Here is a 22,247-nt window from a genome sequence, read left to right as displayed (position 1 = left end):
CATGAAAAAAATAAATAAACCACAGTACTTGTACACAAATCACATTTTCTAAACTATAGATTAATGTAAATAACCTATTTATAATTGTAAGTTTGTAAATTATCACATTTATTGTTATCTGTGTTACTTTTTTAAAATTATAGTAGAAACTTGATTATCCAAAACAGTTTCAAAAAATATAAAATAATAACTAGAATATGTAGCATTGTGCATACCACATAATACAGTCAACTCATGTTAATACAAATCTCTAGGAAAACAGTTGTTGGTTTGCTTTATTGAAAATTTGTATTAACAATTTTCAGGGCAAGACCAAGGTTGTTTAATTTAGGGAGTTAAGGCCAATAAGCAATTTAAATTATAACATTTTGAATTAAATTACTAAATAAAGTTAAAAAAGATTAAATTTATTTACAAATACAAATTAATGTTTTAATTGATTTTCAATTCAAACAAAATGAAGAGGAGATGGTATTTGTCATTTAAAAATGGGGCAGTATATCAGAGTTGTTAAATAAATCAACACTGAAAGAAATTGTGAATTTTTTCTGTTGAATATTGTCTGAAAAAGTATAAAAAAAATTTTTCAATTACAAATGTCATATTTAGATATTCATCTGTGTCACTTAAACTGCAGATAGCAGTTAGTGATGTCTGTTGCATCCTTGAAAGAAGGCTTAAACAGCTGAACGTCATTATCAATCTCACTTTCATCGAGCAACATTCTGACTAGTCCTGATACTCTTGTGCAGAGTATGATGTATGAGTTTGAGTTATGTTAACAGTGGTAAACAGTGCTGGATTAAGCCTCTAGCAGGCCCTAGACAAAATTTAAATTGGGCCCCATTTAAATTACTGTAGTTGCTTCTAAAGAAATCTTAAATAATATCACTTAAAAATTTTTTTAATAATAAAAAATACAAATACTAATATGATATTTTTATTTTTATTATTCAGTTTTTGTTTGTTTGTTTTTATTTTTTCTGTACTGAAGCCAGATCTCTCCAAATTACAGACCCTAGACATTTGTCTTATTTGTCTATTGCTTAATCTGGCTTTGGTATTACATGTGTATCCAAAATGTTGCCAAGGTGCCATTTTTTTTTCCAAAACAGTAAAAAAAAGGAGCCAAATTTGGTGCAAAGTAGCCAAACCTGGCATCATTGTACATACTCTGACATACAAACTTATGCATGTTTCCATGCGACCATATCCATTTAAAGGAATGGGTGTCTTTAAACTTTAATTCCTATTTTCTGAGTATAGTAGAATGATTGATAAAACCAGATGTTTGGATTGCTCTACAATTGGAGGTCGAACTTGTCTGTTTACTAGGAGAACAAAATCTGTTCTACTTAAAATGGAATATTTATTACAGTACCACTTTTTATTGTTTAATTTGAAAAGTATAAAAAGCAATCATTATTGGAAATAGTTATTTCTTTGGGGTTGTGGAGGTAATTTACAGTTTGGTTTAACAAATTTTGGTAAAATTTTTGTTGGCTTTATAATATGAAAATTAATGTTGTGACAATGGCATTTTGCCAGAGCAACAGCAAAATTTGCTTTATCAATGTTCATTTTAAGGTGAGTCAACTGTACACAGACCAAATTCTTCATGTAACTGGAATTACTGTTGTTTGTTGATTGTGGTGATGTGAAACTAGGTCATATATATGGAACATTACATTAGATTTTGAGTAAATTAATTTAGTTTTAAATACAGTAATTACATTTTACTATTTAACACAAAAACAAACAAATTTCTACATTATCCAAAAGATTCATGGACCCATCAAATTCAGATAATAGTTTTCACTGTATTTTTTGGTTTTTATTTAATGATTTCTTCAGCTGCTCACATCAACACATAAAAAGACAAATTTTGAAAAAATAAACCCATTGATTCAAATAACTTTGAAGACTTGAATCTGTGAGTGGGTAAAATCCATCTTGGGTGGATTGAAACCTATACCCCAAATTGATTTTAAAAAATAGATCTACAGTGGGTCTATTTGAGTGCATAAGGTGACTATTAGGTAATGCAAAGTGAATGCAATGTAAATATAGATAGGGTTCCTATACACTTAAAAAGTGATGGAAAATCAGGGAAAGTCCGGGATTTTCATTAGTGTTCAGAAAAAGTCATGGAATGTCAGGGAATTTGTTAAAAATTGTCAAAAAATCAGGAAAAGTCAGGGAATTTGCTTCCTTGGCTGTTTTGATTTTTTGCTGACAATATGCTTGACTAAGAGTAGCAGTCTGCAGGCATTAAGAAGTAATGTGGCGCAATACAACTTATGAAAAAGAGTGCAGAATATGTTCAGGACTGAAAATTTCTCCTCCCAAGTTTCCTAAACACACAGTTACACAAAATTTTCCCCAAAATTTACAAAGTACACAAAATGATAAATAATTTAAATGGTATTTTTTATCATTTTTCATTTTAATAATTTTGATTGCATAACAAAACAATTTCTAATTTTTTTAGTTTATTAATATTTTATAAACTTCAGGAAATTTATTAAGAGATAAATTTAATAAATATATACTTTTGTACATGGATTATATAAAATTTGTTAATGAATAATAAAAAAATAATTGTTTTTTTTCTTTTTTTCAAAGCATTGTAGATTTATGGTTGTGGATTAATAACAGAATTTTAATCAAACATTTTATTTTTAATTTTAATAATTTGGTGATTATAAAAAATATATAACTGTTAATTAGAAAAATAACTAATTATAATATTGGCGAAGCAAAACATACGTGCATAAGAAGTCAAATGTTTTATTTTGCCAATGTGCCATACTCTAAGGGACATGAGGGTCAGGGAATTTGTACGAAGTTGGTTGGGAAGTCAGGGAAAGTCATGGAAATTAAAACAAAAATTTGAGTAGGAACCCTGTATAGAATGTTTTCTTATATTACAAAAATATGAAAAATTATTTCTTTCAAACAAAATTTAGTCAAGAAAAAAATGTTCCATTATTTTCTGAATATTTGTTGCAACTTTTATTAATGTAAAATAATTTTATTTATATAATTTTTATACTTTAAGATATAATAATCTAATGTAATAATAATAATTTTTGTAAATATTTATTTTTTTAATTTATTTATAAAAATTTTTGTAGCCATGGTGAATGCCCTTCAGAAGAACAAACTCAAACATTTATAAGAGTATGCCATAATTTTATTTCAAAGAATCCTCTGGACATTATAGGTTTGATAATTTTTAAACATTACATTTTAAAAATAAGTTACGATTTATTTATGTATGAAATTAATGTATTACGTTTACTAAATCTACTAATTTTTATTTTATATTTGTACAAATTTTCTTATAAATTCATTTAGAGAATAGGAAGCATGACAAAATGATACACTAGACCAGTGTTTCTCAACGGGGGCGATATCGCCCCCATGTGGGCGTTTCTCCATGTTGAGGGGTGATTAGTAACAATTTATAATTTGGGGGGCGAAAAACACTTTTCTGGGCGATATAGTAAAACATTATATTAAGAATAATTAGATATTTTATTCGTTATATTGTACAATAATTAAACAAATAACATTATACTAGTCACTAGTCTATTCAATGCAGTACGAATTTGGTGTTAGCTTTGGCCCTCCGCTTGGAATTTTGAAGTGAAGAGGGCGATACTACGTTGAAGGGGGCAATGATTCGTTAGAGGTTGAGAAACACTGCCCTAGACCCTCGATTTAATGGACTAATTGGGGGAAAGGGAATTCCACTATTGTTGAAAGTTCGTTAAATCAAGCATGTTTTAAAAACATGTATTAATAACAAACTGAAAATGTGAAAGAGGTGTTAAAATATTGTTATGAAGTAAAGGGATGAATAAAATAATAATATAATGTTCAAGGTACTGGTACATTGAATAATTTGTACTCATAGACTCAACCCCACCTTTTAGTGTACTCAATTCACAAATAAAAAAAAGGTTTTAAAATTTTTGTTTGACAAACCAGGATCTGTTAAATTGAGCATCTACTGTACTTTTTTTTTAATGATGGTATCGAAGTATTAAAGTAGTAAACATATAATTAAATTTTTATTAGCCAGTAATGTTTTAAGTTATTTATTATGACTATTTATTATATTAAAAAACTAGAAGGAAATTATAAAAAATGCAATAAGATTCTGTATTATTCTTAAAACTGTTAAATATTTTCTGAAGATTTTTATGAATTACTAAAATAAATTTAAGCAATGATATATTAAAAAGTTTCTTTCCTGTATTACAAATTCTCAAAATAATAGTTGACTAGAACCAATGAATCAGTTATTGTTTGTAAAATCCAGTCGAAAAGGGCCTGACAGCATGAAATGCATATTGGACAAATAAAGAGTTAAATTTGCTATGAGTGTAATAAGCCTGATTCATTGGTTCTAGTTAACTATTTGTAAAATTAAGTAATGATGTTTAGTTTCAAGTAGCATCATTTAATGTATAATATTATTATATTATATTCAGTATTATTATTGAACAATTCAGGTTTATTTACTGTTTAATCTTTAAATAAATTAATGATTTTTACTCTTTTTAATTATACCTTCAGTTTTTATTATAAATTTTATGTCTAAAACTTAAGTAATAACTTAAATGTGTTGATTGCAGTAAATCACAAATATAGGATTATTCAGAAAATGATAAACTATTTAAAAAATTTAATGCTCAGAAATCAAATAAGATTTATTATTGGAAAAAAGTTGTTACTACGGAACACTTCCAAGTTTTTTCACAGCCTAAAAACTCTCAATACGACTTTATTTATAGCTTATTATTGGAAATGTCTGCAAAATTTGCACAACTGATGCATAGCCTCAGTTCTAACATTTTGCAAATAATGTGTTATTTGTACACTACTCTGAAGTTCACAATTTGCAAAGGTGATCACTTCTTAAGGCTGCAAATAAACAACTATCACATTCTATTGTTTCTGCGTGCATAGGACTAACTTGATAGTTCTAAAAGCGTGATATGTTTCTTAATTTATTACCACAAACTGCACTGTTGTCTTACATAATAGTTTCATAATAAACATTTTTAATAAAAATAATTCATGTTTTTTGAATGACTCTGTATATACAGTAGAGCATCGATTATCTGACTCAATTGGGGACTCAGGTTAGTCGGATAACTGAAAAGAAGGGAAAAAATACATTATTAGTATAGTATATTAGGATATTAGTATATCCCATGTAATTAGTTTATTAATATATCGCTATTAACCAACTTTACGTTGAATTTTCATCAATGTTTAGCCTAACAAATTTTTAAAAAAATAATAAACGTCGCTATTGTATCGTTAAAAATTATTTTAAAATTATTTTATTGCTCACAAAACAAACAACCACTCATAATTAGAAAATTAAGCCTCGTTTAAATACTGGTCTCCCTTTCATGGTTGAGCAATGTTGCTAGCTAAAACACGCAAAAATTTAACAAAAATAATATTAAAGTAGCCAAGACATAACCAAATATTGTAATGCCACATCACTAGCGGACATTTGAAATTTTCCAACTAGAACAGTCAGTTAACCGATGTGACGGTTAATCGGGAGTCGGATAATCGATGCTCTACTGTATATCTTTCTCTACCATTAATTTCAACTTTCCTATGATCTTATTCATACTGATTTGACTTGATCAGATTGTCAGATGGCTTTTCTAAAAAATGGAACTTAACCTGAATTTTATCTTTCTTATTTTTTTTTATTCTTAGCTTTTGATCATTTTCTTTTAATTGGGAGAAGACTATACACTTGTCAAAATTAAGTTAAAATTTAACTTTCAAATGAATTAATCACTAAATCATTAATGGAACATGAACATTTGTGTTCCATTAATGCATTCCAAGTATCTGATGAATGTAATGATATATTATAAAAAAATATTAGCAATAAATATAGTTTAGTCTTTAACTTTGTTGTTTTCCTATTTATTTGATTTTTATAACATTGTAAGACAATTTCTGCTACATTGTGCCAAATGTTTCATGTGTTGCTATTGTTTATGATGTTTCATTACTTCAGGCTACATAGTATATTTGCAAACATACACTGTATTTTCACAGATTGTCTGGCATGTTGCTCTATCTGGGGAGACCATGAAATCAGATATTTCTGTATGGTAAAAATCAGAATGCCGGTTTATCCCAGGGAATGCCAGTATGCCAATTTAAGTCAGATTAAACATTCCTCTTCAGAAAGTGCATGATTTTTTCATGTGTTACAACAATGAACGAGTTACATTACATGGTATTTCATAGACATTAGTTTTTATTCTAAAACTGTAAAACTATCAGCATTACATCAAAAACTATGATTATATGTTTAATTTCTGCATTTTATCATTTTTCTAACAATGTAAAATACTCATGGAATGCCAAAAGTGTTTATTTTTATGTTCATTTTAATGTAACTTGATCCAAAAACTCAAACATATCAATTTTCATAAACTTGCTTTAAATTATCTCAACTACACTAATTAACATCTGCTTTGTGTGAAATTTGAGAGGTGGTGTTATCTTTCAAGGTCAGGGTAGAATGTCAGTGCAGCCCCCATTGACTTACTACTACTGCTAATGTCAATAAAACTGCTAATTGTTTTATTGCCCTGTAAACAAAAAAATCTCTCTAGTCAGTCAAATTACAATGTTGTTATATTATTATACTGGGAAAAACGTTTTCTTTAACATTTAATTAACAACTAATTTTGTTAGATCTGATTAATTTTACTTTTTATTTGCAGTTTAACTGGCATGCCAGTCTCCTCCAGATATATGTGGCATGCTGGTCAATCTGTGAAAATACGGCATATGTATAGCAACTAATTTATTACTAATTATAAATATTTCACAAGAAACAATTATTGCTTTTTTAATATGAATATAATTTTATATACTATCTATTTTAGGTGTTCATTGTACACATGGATTCAATCGAACTGGCTTTTTAATTGTTGCTTATTTAGTTGAAGTGTTTAACTGGAGGTAAATAATGATAATTTTTAACAGAATAATAATCATATTATATGTTGTTATTACAGTTAAATAAATAAATATGTATAATTATGTTGATATACATTCATTAATGTTTTAATAATAATGATAATAATTTTGTTAAAAGTTTTTTTTGGTTGCATTTTATTTAAATTTTCACAAAGAATTTATTCTAAATTACAGTATTGAAGCTGCTTTAGATGAATTTTCAAAAGTAAGTAAACACATTGATTCCAGACTTTATTCATAGCCTCTGTATAGGAAATTAATATAATAATAATTTTATTTATTATACAGTAGTAAGTTTTAATATTAAATTTTTCATTAGAATCATGAATTTTTAAATATGGAATATTTAAATTTTAATAAAATAATTATGTAGGAACAAGTTTAATTTATTGGCAAATATATTTATATTGTAAGAATTCTGTAACAGTTTTAAAGTGATACCCAATATTTCTTTTATTTTCTTTTGTGTAAAATTATAGTAAAATAGATTATACATTAAATTGCCTTGAATAGTTCAATGCTTTAAATATTAAACATATTAAACTTTCTGAAGAGGTCTGTCTCATAAATTTTCTTATATGAATGGTGGATGGCAAATTTATTGATCACGCATAGGGCTTTAGTTTATAATTATTATGATATTTACATTGAAATTGATAAATTAAAAAATAATCAATTTTGATGTGACTATTAAAGTAGCTATGATTCTAAAAAATGCCAGATTTTTATAAAGAATATAATACAGTAATACCCCGAAGTTACGTGATACGTGGGACCAAGCGATAACCGCGTATGTCAAATTTGCATAAGTCGGGGTATAATTTCGCAATTTGTGTAAAATCCAAGTCGGATATATGTAAGCTTATAAATGTTCTCGTTATCTTATCTCGTCTTTTGATTCGTTCATGGTTACAAGAAATCACCACATAGTCTCTCAAGTCTCCGTAGATATAACAAACACAGGAATAAATAACACAAACTAAATTGTAGCTATGTATCGATTCTGCGCGACATGTTCGAACATGTAAGCCGAACAATAGTGTGGGGGGAGTGAGTAATTAAGAGTTGCATGGCGCTCAAATGAGACAAATTGACGAGATTTAAAAATTGCATAACTCCGGGTTCATGTAAGTCAAGGTATTACTGTATGCTAATTTTTTTTTAAATATTTGCATGAATTACTAAGTAAAATATATTTTTAAAAAGTAGTAAGTTAGAATGTAATATTTGCGGATTTAATTAAATAGTTCAATTTTAATCAGCATTGCATTAAAATAAAAATTTTCATTATTAGTTAATTATCAATTAATTAAAATAAATAAATTGTTAATTTAATAGCTGAAAAACTTTCATTGTTTCAATAACTGAATTCAGAATGTTACAGCTACTTATGCATTTCCTGTTTTTATGGAATAGATTAGTGTTTCTCTACCTTGAGTATGTGTACTCCCGGGGCACAAAACATTTCCAGGTTNATTATTAATTTAATAGCTGAAAAACTTTCATTGTTTCAATAACTGAATTCAGAATGTTACAGCTACTTATGCATTTCCTGTTTTTATGGAATAGATTAGTGTTTCTCTACCTTGAGTATGTGTACTCCCGGGGCACAAAACATTTCCAGGTTATCTGGTCTCAAATTTTGTGAGTAGCAACACAAATGTTTTGAAACTATCATATGGTATCAATTCATTGATTGAGACAATTTACTGAATGAGTTTATGTCATGTGACACTCCAAACACATTCATGTTGCTATTTGCAAAAGTTGAGACTAAGCTCCCAGGAAATATAAAGAAATGTGTAATGTCTGCACAAATGTAATTTAAAGTAGCAATTTTTTTAAAATTTATACCTAGCCAATACAGATTTTTCACATCTAAATCTTAAAAAGCTGTTAACTTTAAATTTTTTTTTTATTAGACTTTACAATATTTTACACATTTCTGAAGGTCTAGGTTCAGTTATTTTTATTTAATTCTATATTGGTTGACCTTATGAGATATTTGGTAAGGACTAGAAGTATTTTGACTGGGAAAGGTTTTTTTTTTTTTTTTTTTTCTTTTGTTGCCATTCCTGGTAAAGATAGTCAAAAAATTTTTCTTCAATATTCATATTTGTTTCTCATTGGCAAAAATGGTGAATGGAAGCAAAAACCATGTAAAACTTTACTTATTGTAGTCAGAGTATATTGTTATCATCAAGTATCTAGACATTCTTAACACTTTCAGAGTAGTTCATTTTTAAGCATATCTTCTCTTAGGCCAGTAATTTATTTGATTTCATGTAAGATTAGAACAAGTTTCTTAATTGACCCTATGATATGTGTTCTTTAGGAACAGTTGTAGAAACAGAAATAATAATATAGAACAAAGGAAAAATACAGTCCCTTAAAAATTATTCTACCTCTAACAGGAATTTAAACCGATCTGATACTATAGTAACAGGACCAACATGACATGATGTTAGGCTTAACAAAATCAGGTTTCTCAGAACATGTTGGGACTTTTCGTGACATCCGGGGACTTGCAGTCTATAAAAATTTGAGCTTTATGCAGTATTTGTCTCATCATGTGACTTATGATTTGCAATTTATATCAGTTTTTGTTATTAGTGTTAATTAGTGCTTTAAACATTAATTGTTTTAATCATTATTTTTTCATACTACACTAGTACAAATTGATCACATTTCTTCAAGTTTACATCATCTGTGTCATTATAGATATACTGTGGAAAACAGCAGACAATCAACACTAGACAAATTACTTTTAATCAATAATAATAACTATAATTAATTGTTGAATTTACTAATTGTAGCTGTATTATTTGTTCAGTGAATGCTTGTCTCTTTAATCATTTGGTAGACTATCTTACAGGGGTCAAAGATGGAGCCAGGACTGTCTGAATTAATAATGAAAGAGGTGGACGAAAAAATACAAAACATTTCTGGGGTAAAAACTGTAATGTGATATGTAGATGACTATTTGTTAGTGTTTAATAATCAAATAACAAATGATAAAATAATTCTCAACACAGTAAATAGTATAACTGAGGATATAAAATTTGATATAGAACTTGAAAAAGGTAATAAAATTAATTTTTTAGATATAACAATAACAAATGAAAACGATAAATTTTTGTTTAAAACTTATAAAAAACCATCCAATGTAAATAAAACAATAAACTACCACTCTTGTATACCAGATAACATAAAAAGAATACATATATAATGGAGTTAAAAAATATACACACAAGAACTACCAACAAAAAGGACCGAAAAATTGAATTAAATGAATTAGAACAAAAATTCATTCTGAACAGTTATCCCGAGAAAACTTTAAAAATTTAGAAAGCACAGTATTATAAAAATAGATTTAATATAAAAAATAAAAAAGACAAACTATACAAAGACTTCCCATACATCACTAACATTTATGATAATTGTAATAAAATACTTAAAAAAAGAGAATGTAGTCTTGGCCCCAGCTTTGACCAATAAAATTTCAAATAAAGTACATATTGATAGATTGAAAATATATAAGACTAATAGTGATAAATTGAAAAAAATAGATGATGTCTATAAAATCAACTGTAATTGCCAAAATTCAAAAAATTATATAGGTGAAACAGAATGTGCTTTAGAATTACAGATCAAAAAACATGAGGCAGCCATTAGATTAAAGTATAACAACTCTCCTTGGTATAACCATATCACAAATAGTAACTGTAATATTGATAGAAATAATATTAAAATCCTGCATGTAGAGAAAAATACATATAAAAGAAAGTTTAAAGAACATATTGAAATTATAAAACATAATGACAATAATTTAATAAATATCTCTAATGGCATACAAGATAAACAACTGTGGTACAACATTATATAAAGACGTGAAAATAAACCAGTAAATTGTTTTGTAAAACCAAGCACTGAATGTATGTAAAAGTTATTGTGTGTAAATTACCATTTAAGGATTTATACAACACATAACTATTGTTTAGTGTTAGAATGGAATATTTTTAAAGGATATAACTGAAAAACCTGTATGTATATTTTTGTAAAAAGCTTTTCAAAAGTTTTTATATTACTTATTTGTTACTGAGTTTTTTTATTATATTATTACTTATAGCAACATTATTTCATTGTAATGCATTTTATGCCCAAAAAGATATTTTAACATTGTAAATAGAAGTACCATATGAGTATAACAATTTAGCTGAGTGAAAAAAAGTGGGTGAAGTTCTTAAAGGTATTGTAAAAAGTGTTTCCTTGTGTTACTTGATATTTCTACTCATCTATATATATATATAAAAATGAATGTGTGTGTGTGTCTCCTTCATGCATTACCACACCGTTTATCCATTGCCGTGAAATTTTGGGACGTTCCTGCAAAGGTTTCTGGCATGGTGCATTTATCCTACAATAGATGGCATGCGTGTATACGAGCATTTTACTGTGTGTTCGATTGATTTCAAATTGTGAAGACCATTTCCCCTCTCCAAAAAATATCTGTATATATGCATTTGTTATTTATGATATTTGTAATAATTTTTGTTTAATCACTTTATTTTAACTTTTTTTTGCTAATTATGTATTTGCTCGAACTTTGTTAAAACCTTAACTGTATCCCAAACAACAACGGAAGTTGTAGAAGGAAATTCGCCTATTTTACCAATCTAGGGATCCCCCTTTTCCAAATTTTAATATCAACTCAAAATAATTTAAAAAGACAAATTACAATAAAACGGTTTATTATCCAACTATCAGAAATTTCACAACATGCCAAGGAAGAGAGGAAGGAGCAATTAAATAATCAAAATTATAAAGGATTAAAAATCTATATATATAAAAATGGACATGTATGTCCTTATATTTCACTTTTTCGCCAAAATTACACATCGCACGTGAATGGTGTTTGTATGTGGTGGTAGCCCCAAGTCTCCATTCGTGCATAGGGGTGGTTGCGTCTTGATAGCTATAAGGGTGCGGGAGATATGAGGCTGAAAGTGGTTGAAAATGGCTTTCTATTTTGAATGTTTTGTTCGAATTTGTTCGAATTAAATTCATACATAAAATTCGAATATTGGTTTGATTATAGAACGATTGTAAACGTTCCAGAAACGTTGAAAATTGTTTGTTTGACTAAACGTAAAAATTCTCTAATTAGTCTGGAAACGGGGGACCTAATTCTTGCATTCTGTGAAAATGGGTAAGATTAGCTATAATGTAATTATCTTAATCTTCACTATCGTTACTTTTTGCCCAGCGAAGCGGGTCCGTGCAGCTAGATTCTAGATTACTTAGAAAAACAGTTTTTTATATATATTACATACAAATGTACGAATAAATAAAAACCCAGCAAAGAGGGTCCTTGCAGCTAGTATATATATAAAAATGGGGAATATCGCACTTTTGACAATCGCTGCAAGTGTATGGGCTAAATTTGGAGAATCCGTGCTTCTCGCATGTACAACTGTATGTGGCCAGCTCGCGTCGGAAAACCTTCTGATTTATTCATGCATGCACCAGACAGAAAAACAAAAAATATTGTGTATCCACAAACACTCCAATAAATAAATAGAATTGAAATGACACTTTGAAATGTTTTCCCGATGAAAATGAATAATAATAATAAATTTCAATAAAAATGATAAAATGTAAATTGAATTTTATCATAACGAGTTTGTTTGAATTTCGTTTCTTCTGAGATCGCAGCAATGCGCAATGGGTAAGCTAGTGTTATTATATTTGTCAACTCAATGTTTGTAATGTGTACTTCCTGTAGCACTGAAGAGTGACTAGAAAAATAAAACTAGCCCAAAATGTATATGTGAAAATACAATAAAAGAGTTTCTTAACCTGACTTACTGTAAGATAGTCTGCCAAAAGAATTATTTCGGATTAAAGAGACAACCGTTCACTGAACTATAATTAATAAATCTTTAAATTATACATTTTGTAATTGTTTTAATATGCCTTTTTCTGGCATTTTTTTAGAGTCAATAAAATCAGAATTTTTATTATTTGTCTTTTGTTTACCTACATCACTTAATGTAATCAGTCAATTATTACTATCTGTATAGATGAGTGATTACAATAAGAAGGTTCTACTGTATTAATATTAAAATATATATACTACAGTATCTTAATTTATTTAAATTATGAATCTAAGACGACTTCAAGAATGAATGAGTTTAAAAAACAATTTAAACAGTTTAAACAATTTTGTATTTATTATTAGAAGTAAAAGTATCTTATTAATTATAATTTACTTAATCGACAAAAATATTTCTAGATTAGATGTCAAACTATTGTCAATTCTATCACTATTGTGAACTATCAGAAAAATCAAAACACAGATTTAATTAAAAACAGATAATTATTGTATATGTTGAGTAAGAGTTTTATAATTTGATTTTTATAGTATAAATTTAAATATTATAATTTAATTGATTAATTTTTTACAAAAAACACATATGTATTTCAATGTCTATAATTATAATATAAAATTTTTAAATAACATTTTAGGCTCGACCTCCTGGTATTTATAAAAGTGATTATTTAACAGAACTTTACACACGATATGGAGATCCGGCTGATACTCCTCCAGCTCCTCCATTGCCTGAATGGTGTAATGGTAAATATTTTATCTTTCATGGTTTTCATCTGATTAAATTTCTCATAATTTGACTTCTTCTCAATTAAATGTAAATACATTATTGCAAAGGTTTATAACAGTGTATTGCATAATACATTTTTATAATAAACTGTCAAACATTCAAAAGTAAATATTTTAAAACATAAACTAAAACAATAAGTCTTTATTGAATGGAAATTTTCGGAAATCTTTAGAATCTGAAGTAAAAAAAAATTGAACAATATAATGAAATTTTTCAATCTAACAAAGCATGAGACTATCAAAAGTAGAGATGAAAATCAAGTAAAAGTATACATCAAGAATAACTAATAATTTATATTTATGAGATGCTTTATTTGATTCCTTAGAAATTTGATCCTAAAATAAATTAAATAGTAATGAGAAAGGAAAAAAATGGTTTTAACATTCTCAAAAATGAGATTAAAATGTTTTAAAATGTAGACACATAACAAATGATGATAACTTATGTTTTAAATGTTTTATGTTTATGTTAAGAGTTAAATGGAACAAAATTTCTTTAATTAACTCCTTAAGCCCTGAACAATTTTTGATATTAATGTAATTAATCATAAAAAATACTTAAAACTGAAAAAAAACGAAAGAAATGCGTTAATTTTGAAGAAAAAGCTTCAAACTTTATTTTCCTTTGTCTCGCCTTTCTGTGAAATTTGACACCAATGAGTCATTGTTTACACAGCTGGATGACCTTGAGAACAGCTGGAGTCAGATTTCCCGGGACATTCTCTCAGATATCTCGAGAGGACAAGGGTTTAAAGTAGGGTGACTACTAACTAGGCCTATATTTTTAAATATTTTTAAAAAATTAAAAATTTTATTGTGATTTCCAACCCCCCCTAATTAATTAAATTTATATAAAATAAAATATATTAATTTAAAAAATTTAAAAACTATTGGAGGTGGTTTTCGACATCAGAAAGCAGCTNCCTATTTTACCAATCTAGGGATCCCCCTTTTCCAAATTTTAATATCAACTCAAAATAATTTAAAAAGACAAATTACAATAAAACGGTTTATTATCCAACTATCAGAAATTTCACAACATGCCAAGGAAGAGAGGAAGGAGCAATTAAATAATCAAAATTATAAAGGATTAAAAATCTATATATATAAAAATGGACATGTATGTCCTTATATTTCACTTTTTCGCCAAAATTACACATCGCACGTGAATGGTGTTTGTATGTGGTGGTAGCCCCAAGTCTCCATTCGTGCATAGGGGTGGTTGCGTCTTGATAGCTATAAGGGTGCGGGAGATATGAGGCTGAAAGTGGTTGAAAATGGCTTTCTATTTTGAATGTTTTGTTCGAATTTGTTCGAATTAAATTCATACATAAAATTCGAATATTGGTTTGATTATAGAACGATTGTAAACGTTCCAGAAACGTTGAAAATTGTTTGTTTGACTAAACGTAAAAATTCTCTAATTAGTCTGGAAACGGGGGACCTAATTCTTGCATTCTGTGAAAATGGGTAAGATTAGCTATAATGTAATTATCTTAATCTTCACTATCGTTACTTTTTGCCCAGCGAAGCGGGTCCGTGCAGCTAGATTCTAGATTACTTAGAAAAACAGTTTTTTATATATATTACATACAAATGTACGAATAAATAAAAACCCAGCAAAGAGGGTCCTTGCAGCTAGTATATATATAAAAATGGGGAATATCGCACTTTTGACAATCGCTGCAAGTGTATGGGCTAAATTTGGAGAATCCGTGCTTCTCGCATGTACAACTGTATGTGGCCAGCTCGCGTCGGAAAACCTTCTGATTTATTCATGCATGCACCAGACAGAAAAACAAAAAATATTGTGTATCCACAAACACTCCAATAAATAAATAGAATTGAAATGACACTTTGAAATGTTTTCCCGATGAAAATGAATAATAATAATAAATTTCAATAAAAATGATAAAATGTAAATTGAATTTTATCATAACGAGTTTGTTTGAATTTCGTTTCTTCTGAGATCGCAGCAATGCGCAATGGGTAAGCTAGTGTTATTATATTTGTCAACTCAATGTTTGTAATGTGTACTTCCTGTAGCACTGAAGAGTGACTAGAAAAATAAAACTAGCCCAAAATGTATATGTGAAAATACAATAAAAGAGTTTCTTAACCTGACTTACTGTAAGATAGTCTGCCAAAAGAATTATTTCGGATTAAAGAGACAACCGTTCACTGAACTATAATTAATAAATCTTTAAATTATACATTTTGTAATTGTTTTAATATGCCTTTTTCTGGCATTTTTTTAGAGTCAATAAAATCAGAATTTTTATTATTTGTCTTTTGTTTACCTACATCACTTAATGTAATCAGTCAATTATTACTATCTGTATAGATGAGTGATTACAATAAGAAGGTTCTACTGTATTAATATTAAAATATATATACTACAGTATCTTAATTTATTTAAATTATGAATCTAAGACGACTTCAAGAATGAATGAGTTTAAAAAACAATTTAAACAGTTTAAACAATTTTGTATTTATTATTAGAAGTAAAAGTATCTTATTAATTATAATTTACTTAATCGACAAAAATATTTCTAGATTAGATGTCAAACTATTGTCAATTCTATCACTATTGTGAACTATCAGAAAAATCAAAACACAGATTTAATTAAAAACAGATAATTATTGTATATGTTGAGTAAGAGTTTTATAATTTGATTTTTATAGTATAAATTTAAATATTATAATTTAATTGATTAATTTTTTACAAAAAACACATATGTATTTCAATGTCTATAATTATAATATAAAATTTTTAAATAACATTTTAGGCTCGACCTCCTGGTATTTATAAAAGTGATTATTTAACAGAACTTTACACACGATATGGAGATCCGGCTGATACTCCTCCAGCTCCTCCATTGCCTGAATGGTGTAATGGTAAATATTTTATCTTTCATGGTTTTCATCTGATTAAATTTCTCATAATTTGACTTCTTCTCAATTAAATGTAAATACATTATTGCAAAGGTTTATAACAGTGTATTGCATAATACATTTTTATAATAAACTGTCAAACATTCAAAAGTAAATATTTTAAAACATAAACTAAAACAATAAGTCTTTATTGAATGGAAATTTTCGGAAATCTTTAGAATCTGAAGTAAAAAAAAATTGAACAATATAATGAAATTTTTCAATCTAACAAAGCATGAGACTATCAAAAGTAGAGATGAAAATCAAGTAAAAGTATACATCAAGAATAACTAATAATTTATATTTATGAGATGCTTTATTTGATTCCTTAGAAATTTGATCCTAAAATAAATTAAATAGTAATGAGAAAGGAAAAAAATGGTTTTAACATTCTCAAAAATGAGATTAAAATGTTTTAAAATGTAGACACATAACAAATGATGATAACTTATGTTTTAAATGTTTTATGTTTATGTTAAGAGTTAAATGGAACAAAATTTCTTTAATTAACTCCTTAAGCCCTGAACAATTTTTGATATTAATGTAATTAATCATAAAAAATACTTAAAACTGAAAAAAAACGAAAGAAATGCGTTAATTTTGAAGAAAAAGCTTTAAACTTTATTTTCCTTTGTCTCGCCTTTCTGTGAAATTTGACACCAATGAGTCATTGTTTACACAGCTGGATGACCTTGAGAACAGCTGGAGTCAGATTTCCCGGGACATTCTCTCAGATATCTCGAGAGGACAAGGGTTTAAAGTAGGGTGACTACTAACTAGGCCTATATTTTTAAATATTTTTAAAAAATTAAAAATTTTATTGTGATTTCCAACCCCCCCTAATTAATTAAATTTATATAAAATAAAATATATTAATTTAAAAAATTTAAAAACTATTGGAGGTGGTTTTCGACATCAGAAAGCAGCTTTAAATAACTTTACCGAAGAAAAAAGACTTAAAAAACATTCCAAAAATTCAAAAACAAAAAAAAATTTTTCAAAACTCCCCTTAAGGACCACGTTTTATGTAATGTTATGTAACTTGCTCGAGATATCTCGGGTTTGGGGCTTAAGGGTAAATTAAATTTAATTAATTAATTAACTTAAATTTAAATTAATTAAGAAGAAAATAGAGTTCACTTAAGGCTTAACTGTTAATTCAGTTCATAACTGTTAACACTATTTGAATTGTCATTGATGTAATCATAAATATTTTTAATGATGTCATTCAAAAATCATTTCAAAATACTGTGTTTTCTTAATCTAAAATTAGGAGCTTATTACTGTTGTTGTCCCTATTTATTAGTGCATTATTTATTGAAATTTTCATAATTATTTTTAATCAGATTATCAAAATCAAAACTTGAAAAAAGAATTGATTCCTCATAAGATATTAATTTTTGGTAATGGTCACAAAGTATTTGTAAAATATTTTAAAGTTATGGTTTGCATAATAAATTTCATTTAAGTTACAACAGAGTTTTATAACATAGTAAAAGAATTTTTATGTTTTGATAAATTTGAAGATTCTCATTATTGGTAGAAATCTAAAAATGATCTAGTAAAGACAGCAGAACTTTATCATGTATTAGAACTTAAAATTTGGCATTTTGTAAATTAGTTACATTTATTTTTACTTTCTTAGTTGTTATATATAACTTAGGGAAAGTATGGCAATTGGTCAAAAGTGACATCTCAAGAGTTTTAATTTTTGGACTCAGGACACCTTGAAACGGCAAGAAATGGAAAAAAATTCAGGGGTTTTTTCTGTATGTATGAGGGTGAGTGTGGTACGATTTTGTTCATCCTCTTTGAAGCTTAATAACTCCTGTGCTTTTTGTCAATTATTTTCAATATGTTGTTTTATACATTATCTTGGAAATATGCATGGATGTGAATTTCTCAATACAAGATTTAATACTTTTTAAAATTTTTAAATAACATTTTAGGCTCGACCTCCTGGTATTTATAAAAGTGATTATTTAACAGAACTTTACACACGATATGGAGATCCGGCTGATACTCCTCCAGCTCCTCCATTGCCTGAATGGTGTAATGGTAAATATTTTATCTTTCATGGTTTTCATCTGATTAAATTTCTCATAATTTGACTTCTTCTCAATTAAATGTAAATACATTATTGCAAAGGTTTATAACAGTGTATTGCATAATACATTTTTATAATAAACTGTCAAACATTCAAAAGTAAATATTTTAAAACATAAACTAAAACAATAAGTCTTTATTGAATGGAAATTTTCGGAAATCTTTAGAATCTGAAGTAAAAAAAAATTGAACAATATAATGAAATTTTTCAATCTAACAAAGCATGAGACTATCAAAAGTAGAGATGAAAATCAAGTAAAAGTATACATCAAGAATAACTAATAATTTATATTTATGAGATGCTTTATTTGATTCCTTAGAAATTTGATCCTAAAATAAATTAAATAGTAATGAGAAAGGAAAAAAATGGTTTTAACATTCTCAAAAATGAGATTAAAATGTTTTAAAATGTAGACACATAACAAATGATGATAACTTATGTTTTAAATGTTTTATGTTTATGTTAAGAGTTAAATGGAACAAAATTTCTTTAATTAACTCCTTAAGCCCTGAACAATTTTTGATATTAATGTAATTAATCATAAAAAATACTTAAAACTGAAAAAAAACGAAAGAAATGCGTTAATTTTGAAGAAAAAGCTTTAAACTTTATTTTCCTTTGTCTCGCCTTTCTGTGAAATTTGACACCAATGAGTCATTGTTTACACAGCTGGATGACCTTGAACACAGCTGGAGTCAGATTTCCCGGGACATTCTCTCAGATATCTCGAGAGGACAAGGGTTTAAAGTAGGGTGACTACTAACTAGGCCTATATTTTTAAATATTTTTAAAAAATTAAAAATTTTATTGTGATTTCCAACCCCCCCTAATTAATTAAATTTATATAAAATAAAATATATTAATTTAAAAAATTTAAAAACTATTGGAGGTGGTTTTCGACATCAGAAAGCAGCTTTAAATAACTTTACCGAAGAAAAAAGACTTAAAAAACATTCCAAAAATTCAAAAACAAAAAAAAATTTTTCAAAACTCCCCTTAAGGACCACGTTTTATGTAATGTTATGTAACTTGCTCGAGATATCTCGGGTTTGGGGCTTAAGGGTAAATTAAATTTAATTAATTANTTTGACTGAAAACATTAGATAAGTTTTTTAAAATAGACTGCATTTTAAAGGTATTTGGAGTTTATTAATTGGATAACTGGCTAAATACATCATCATTTTCATGGTCTACAAGATAAAATCTTTAATAATACAGCTTTGATTAAATGTTTCTTCTATTTTTCTTAATAGTAAAAGAATAATAAACAGTAAATGCTCCTTTTGTAATTTGGTTATTGAAGATATTAAGAAACATTTACTTCAGGTGAGCCTTTAGAATAGCTAAAGGAATCTTTTTTTGGGTTATGAATTTAATTTTTATACTTTGCTTGATGATAAAATTAGTTCTATAACTTTGTTCAAAGTATGTAAGGTTTTTCAACATTTGCTACATTTATTACATTATAATAATAATAAACACTAACCTTGTTTAATAATTTTGTATAAACATAAATCCTTATGTATATTTATATAATACGTTATTCAAAATAAGAAGCTAGTTATTGTATTTATGTATATGTTACTTATTTGAGTATTATTATGAGTACTTATTGATTGTTTCTTTTTTATTTTCTTGTAAACATGAAAGTCAAATCGAATTAATAAAGATTATTATTACAGTATTATAATGGGTTTCGTGGATTATACTCGGTTCACACCAGTGGCTATGTACTATGCTGGACCAGAGTCAAGGCATAGTAACCAAAAACAAAAATTAAATAAGTGTGTCAGTGTCTGTATTCAGAAATTTCCTAACAATATGGCATGTATTCAATATAGTGGCCTTCTATAGTGTGATGTATGTATTTCTATTCAATTGTAATGTTCCCAGGCTTTTGTGCAGTGTGTGGGATATGACACCTGTACAGGCGAGAACGACAGGTACAACAAGCACCCTATCCATCCTCCACAGATGCCTTATTTCCTGGGCGAGTTCTGTGTACTTACTAATTTTTTCAGTGCATGTGTTTTGTACATTGTGAGTGTTTGGAATGGCTATGTCTATAATGTATGTGATTTTACTTTGTTTATCAATGAATGTGATGCCTGGTCTATTGTAAATTGTCTTATCTGTGATTATGGCTCTGTCGTAGTACATTTTGTGCATGTTATTTTCCAATACTGTCTGTGGAATATATTTGTAGTATGGTTTGTGGATGTCTAATAATTTGTGTTTGTTTGCAAGCTCTTGGTGTAAATTTGCTACTTGATTATGTGTTTTCTGTAGTTTTAGTATTTATGATGTGATCCTGTATGGCAATCATAAATCCTTCCGTCTCCCAAAAGAGGCATCCTCGATCTAACCAGCTATTTGACGCAGTTTTGTCTACAAAATCCTGGGCCAGGTCATAAGGATGCTTGCCATGAAGTGTTTTTTAAGCCCACGATTGCTTAATGATGTCTATGCTTTTTATATGTTGTGTCCTGTCCGTATGATGTGAGTGTAAGTTTAGTGGTGTGTTATTTGAGTCTGCTAGAGTTACTGGTTTATGTAACTGTGATGTTTCTTGTTTCTTGTAGAAAAACTCTCGTAATGACTGTATTTGTTGTAGTGAAGGTTAACTATGTCAATCAGGCCACGTCCGCCATCTTTACGTGGAAGGGTTAATCTTTCTGTGGCAGATTTAGGATGATGTTGTTTGTGCATAGTAAGTGTTGTTCTTGTTTTCCTTTGGAGTTGTTCAAGTTCTGTGTGAGTCCAATGTATAACTACAAAAGAGTATATGAGTACTGGGACGACATATGTGTTTATTGCTTTAACTATGTTCTGAGGATAGCATTTAACCTACTTTGGTATTCTTTAATTAATCTTTGCTTTATTTGTGTATGTTCTATTAGTTTGGCCTGTTGGAATCCTAAATACTTGTAGAACTCGCCCTCTTCCATGGATTCAATAATGTCTCCATTTCCAAGTGCAAAATCTTCTTTCTTCAGGACTCCTTTTTCTATGTGAAGTGTTTTGCATTTGTCTAAGCCAAACTCCATTCGTATGTCCTTAGTGTGTGAATGTGTGATTTGTAGGAGTTGATGAAGTTGTTTTTGTGTGGATTCATAAAGTTTTAAGTTGTGCATGTACATGAGATGTAACAGCATAAACTGTGTTGTTTTTTCATGTCTAATATTGTAGCCATTTTACGTGTTGTTTAACATGTTGGATAATGGGTTCAGGGCTAGGCAGAACCAGAGAGGATTGAAGGAATCTCCTTGAAAAATTCCTCGCCTAATGAATATTTGGTTTGTTTGTATGGAAGTGTTACTAAGATGAGATGTAGTGTTGTTCTCCAGTGCTGGATAGTGTTTTGGAAGAATGCAATGAGTGATGGATGTATCTTGAACATGTGTAGAATATGTAGCAGCCAACTGTGTGGAACACTGTCGAATGCTATTCTGTAGTGTATATATGCCATGTGTATGTTTCTGTGTT

At 27.9% G+C, this 22,247-nt stretch overlaps 1 protein-coding gene across 1 annotated transcript in view; it reads left to right on the top strand.

Moving 5' to 3' along the window:
- The window catches only part of LOC111628091 (mRNA-capping enzyme-like), a gene marked incomplete at its 3' end in the record, with an annotated part of 85,622 nt that overhangs the window by 19,524 nt on the left and 43,851 nt on the right, over positions 1–22,247 (top strand). Inside the window, exons 5-8 of the mRNA XM_023371811.1 lie at positions 3,138–3,226; positions 6,948–7,023; positions 7,216–7,246; positions 13,570–13,678. Coding sequence (XP_023227579.1) covers positions 3,138–3,226; positions 6,948–7,023; positions 7,216–7,246; positions 13,570–13,678 — 305 coding nt within the window. The remainder of the gene's footprint in view (positions 1–3,137; positions 3,227–6,947; positions 7,024–7,215; positions 7,247–13,569; positions 13,679–22,247) is intronic.

Source organism: Centruroides sculpturatus, unplaced genomic scaffold (genome assembly GCF_000671375.1).
Source record: "Centruroides sculpturatus isolate CEXI.00-Female unplaced genomic scaffold, Cexi_2.0 scaffold432, whole genome shotgun sequence".
Taxonomy (NCBI): domain Eukaryota; kingdom Metazoa; phylum Arthropoda; class Arachnida; order Scorpiones; family Buthidae; genus Centruroides; species Centruroides sculpturatus.
This window is presented reverse-complemented; position numbering and strand designations above follow the sequence as displayed.